At 34.5% G+C, this 4,497-nt stretch overlaps 1 protein-coding gene across 1 annotated transcript; it reads left to right on the top strand.

The window, feature by feature from the left end:
• The first annotated feature begins 644 nt into the window (after window positions 1-644).
• Window positions 645-2,637, top strand: LOC122196585 (protein phosphatase inhibitor 2). The gene is made up of 8 exons (XM_052768837.1): window positions 645-649; window positions 887-1,002; window positions 1,092-1,283; window positions 1,374-1,510; window positions 1,613-1,837; window positions 2,365-2,397; window positions 2,459-2,515; window positions 2,632-2,637. The coding sequence occupies exons 1-8, from the start codon at window positions 645-647 to the stop codon at window positions 2,635-2,637; spliced, it is 771 nt and encodes a 256-aa protein (XP_052624797.1).
• Window positions 2,638-4,497: the final 1,860 nt, after the last annotated feature.

The raw sequence follows: 4,497 nt of genomic DNA on the forward strand, positions 1-4,497 counted from the left end.
CCCCACTCTTGCTCTTTATCCACTCAGGTAAGCTACAGTTTTATTGCAAAAACTGCTATGTGTTTTGTACGTAAAATCTTTTGATCATTTGTTTTTGGTGGAGTTTAAAATTAAGAAATCATGTCTTGAGTTGCTGGAATTCTCTTTACCCATAGTGCTTTGGCTTAATATTGATATTTGATTATGCTATTTGACCATATACCATCACAGGTTTTCCTAGGTTTACTAATGTGTGATCAGATAATGAAAGAGTTTTAGAGGCTACAGTTGTTTAAATAGTTCATACAATGGGCTGATGTGTGCTGTTATAGAAAGAAATAGACATCAATATTGAGTAATTGATTAGCTTATGGTGAGGATGTTAAAACATGAAATAAAACCTGATAAATCTAGTGCATCATCTGTCCACATAAATAAATAAGTTCTTGTGTCTTTTTACAAGGCCCATGGGCCCCTCCCCAAATTACTTGTTGTGAAAGGGAGTTAACTGTTGTGAAAGATGAGAGTCATATATTAGGTTAAATCATCCCCTTATTACATGCTGAAAAAGATGCAAGAGCCTTTGTGTTGGTTGTTATCTTTTCCTGTAAAATTAAGACAACTCTTTTTCAATCTTGCACTTCAGAAGCTTAAGTACAATAGAAATGAGGTAAAATTGACATAAGCATATATATATATATATATATATATATATATATATATATATATATATATATATATATTCCTTTGTGTTGGTTGTTATCTTTTCCTGTAATGAAGTTGTTTGATTTTTGTTTGGAAAATATTGGTTTTAGAAATATAATTATTTTTCCTGTTCTATGATGTATAAGTACACCCATACTAGAATAATATTAATATTTTTTTATTGTTGTTTAAAAAGCTGTAGGAGAGGTTTTAGATGGGATGAAGCCAACCTTGGTGAAATTGAAGCAAATAAACATGTAAGACAGAAAATCATAGAACCCAAAGCTCCATATCATCCTATGATGCATGATACTGATGGTATTATACATATCCCACATTCCATTAAATTTAAATTAATTATTAATTTTTTTATGTAAATTAATTCAAGTGTTGTTGACTTGTTGTAGGATCTTTATCTCCTATTGGGGGCTCTGATAGTTTCCTTGAAGGAGATGATAACAGCAACATCAGACTGAATGCTGATGCAATTCGTTCAGCACTGAATGAGATGGCATCTTCCAGTAGCAACAATAACTCCCATTCTGGATGGACATCTTCAGATGATGAAGATGAAGCAGATGTCATGGATCATGATCTAGGTTCTTCCTACTTCCTTCATCTTCACCCTTTTGCTTTTCTTTTATTAAAAAAAAAATTAAAATTAAACTGATGATATGATGAGGGTTCAGATGATGAAGGTGGGAAGAGTGCAAGAAGCTTTAGGGAGAAAAGAAAGGCACATTATGATGAATATCGCAAAGTGAAAGAGTTACAGAAGAAGGAATCAATGAAAAAGGATGATGAAAAGCAATCCATTGTTGATGGTGTGGGAGATATAAATATCAGTATGCACTACAAAAGATAAGGACACACAAACATGTTCTTTATTTCTCATCTTATTGTATTTATTTATAAAATCATTATTAAGTTATCTGATGAGCTTATTCTTTACATCAGAATGCAATTCACATATGAAATTCGAGAGGGTAGGAGAAAACGGGTTCTCTCGGCTGCAGGGAGTTTGGATGCTGCAGGAGATTGTGATCTTGATTGTGATGAAGATACTAACAGCTCTGTGTTTCGCTTACATGTTGTCACGAGGGGTATTTACGGTATTTTGTTACCCGTTGGTAGTGAACTCGGGTGTTTACAGGTTTGCATGGGTGGGGTGTATGACTTTTAGTATGGTAATCGGTAAAAGGTAAAAGGTAAAAGTAAGTCGGCATTATATCATATCATATTATCATATATTGATATGTTATCATATATGAGTGACTATTTGATCAATGTCAGTTGACACAAATATATAAAAGTGGGCTCACTCTATTATGATCTTTTTTACTCAATTGTCACATTACGTTTGCCCAAAGTGAGTAGGCTTCAACAAATATTAATTCTTGTTTTTGTTTTATATTTGGGACAATGTTATTAAATATTATTTGTATTTTTGTATTCCCATGTTATTAGGTCCAAACCATGGATATTTGAATTTGTTGATTTTGGAGGTGAAATGAGACGAGATATATTTGCGTGTTTTCCAATCGAGTGACACTGAATTTTGTTTGTCACCAAAGTAAGGTTTGATTTAATCTCTTCAATCATTAACACATTGATATGTCATATGTTAAAGTTGACTCAATCAGTTCGTGTTTTTGTTGTAAATTGTAAATTGTAATTCAGGGGATTCTTGGTCCATGTGCATCACTTGAGAAGGTTCATATAGTATTTTAAATAATGTTGACTCTTTGTTGACTTATTGTTGTTTTTTGTGCAGAAAGGTGCTTTATGTTCTGATACTAGTATTGGTCAAGGGGGTACTATTACATGGAAGGTGCTTCAATACACACTTGCTTACTCCATTGTACACAAACTAAGGAAATAGGAAAACACACAACGGAAATTGGAAAGCGAATGAAAATGACAACTGATTTTGTGTTGTGTTTACAGGGTTGATGAAAGCGAATAGCTCTCGAGTTAGAAGTGGAAAAGAAAGCTCAAGCCGAAAGAGATAAGATGCTGAAAATGCAAGTGTTGTATTCTTCATTTCAATTGTTAGTATGAAACATAGAGTAGATTAGATGAATGCAAATTTATATATTGTAAGAAATAGAATTGTATGACATTAAAGTTTATTCAATGGATTGTATTTTTTTGTATATGGTATTTTATTTCTATTATGACACATTAAATGCAAATTTCATTTAAAAATTAATAAATATATAAATATATATTTTTTTAAATATTTAAATTTACGATATGCAAAAATGTGTGTCATCTTCATTTATGACATGGCCTTTCTTGATAGGGGCTTTCTTGATACGCATTGCGTGTCATTAACACGCGCGTCGTAAGGTTACGACACGCGAATGCGTGTCGTCTTCCTTTATGACAGGGCCTTCCTTGATACGCATTGCGTGTCGTAAACGCGCGTCGTAAATGAGCATCGTAAATGCGCGTCGTCTATAGACGACGCGCAAAAGCGCGTCGTCTCTCTTTATGACAGGGGCTTCCTTGACGCGCATTTGCGCATCGTCTGAGCCTTTTATGACACGCAATGAGCATCGGAAAAGGCTGTTTTTCTAGTAGTGTTAGCCGAACGAGTAGGATATGACTCTAATTCTCCCTTCATTAAAAGTATAATGATAAATATAAAGTAACTATATTGATTAAATTCCCAATCTTAGTTACTTTAGGAAAATGTGAATTTGGTGTTAACCCATGAATATGCACTTTGAACCTTGTTAAGTCATTAGTGGAGTGTGTGAGGTTAACCGGCACACTAATCTGGGACTAACAATGCGTGGCAAATGGTAGCTTGATGTTAATCATAGATCAATGGAGCGTGTGTGGTTAACCAGCACATTGATTAGGTGGTTGTAACATTAAGTGTACCAAGCTAATTTCAACGGTTATTCACTCCTTGTTTGTGATCCTCGACATCCCAGTGAAAAAGTTGAAGGGCACAATCGAGATTTAAACATGTCGTTGAATAGTTCAATGAATCTCAAAGGATCTTGGAATTTCAATTCATTTAAAACCTAATGTTAAATTTAGTTTTTCATGGTGGAAGTTGGTAAATCGTCATTTACATACCTTCAAATATTTTGTACCTTGGATTACGACATCCCTCATCCAAGTTATAAAATATTGGGTTGGGTCCTTGCCTTGATATTTCATATTAGGTGTTATATTAAGGACTTAAATCAACTAAACTTGAATTTCTCCCTCATAGATGTCTAGTCCAGACAACTATGGTCTTCCTTATCCTTTTGGATAAGGCTTTCCTAATAAAGATGATATCCCACATGGCTATCAAGGTGAAACATTAATCCCTTTGTTGTGCATTAATGGGACTGGAAATCATACTTCACTTCCTCTAACTCCTCCAATTATTCTCCCTAACCCACAAGTTCTTGAAAAGTTCAAGGTTACTCAATCCCTATTGGCAAGAAATGTCTATATGTGCTCACATCTTGGAGATGAAGTCACATATTGACAGGATGGGAGAGTTGGGTGTCGAAGTCTCGAGGAAGTTGGCTGTTGACTGGGCTCTTTAGTCACTCCCTTATGACAGATCCGACATGACCCTTATCGATCTTACTTATTTGCTTGTTGTTGCTGAATCAACAATGATTTGGAGGACTGGTAAACCAAATTTGATTGGAAGATCAATTTCCCAAACATCCATTGACATTAACAATGGTAACATTAGACGTCCAGAAAAGCTTTCTCTTCCCAATGGAAAGGGATCGGCCATGGTTAAGTCATTTGACCCAATGATAAAGAGAAAGGATAAGCCTGAGATAGTCTCGT

This window comes from Lactuca sativa, chromosome 2, assembly GCF_002870075.4.
Source record: "Lactuca sativa cultivar Salinas chromosome 2, Lsat_Salinas_v11, whole genome shotgun sequence".
NCBI classification, from domain to species: Eukaryota; Viridiplantae; Streptophyta; class Magnoliopsida; order Asterales; family Asteraceae; genus Lactuca; species Lactuca sativa.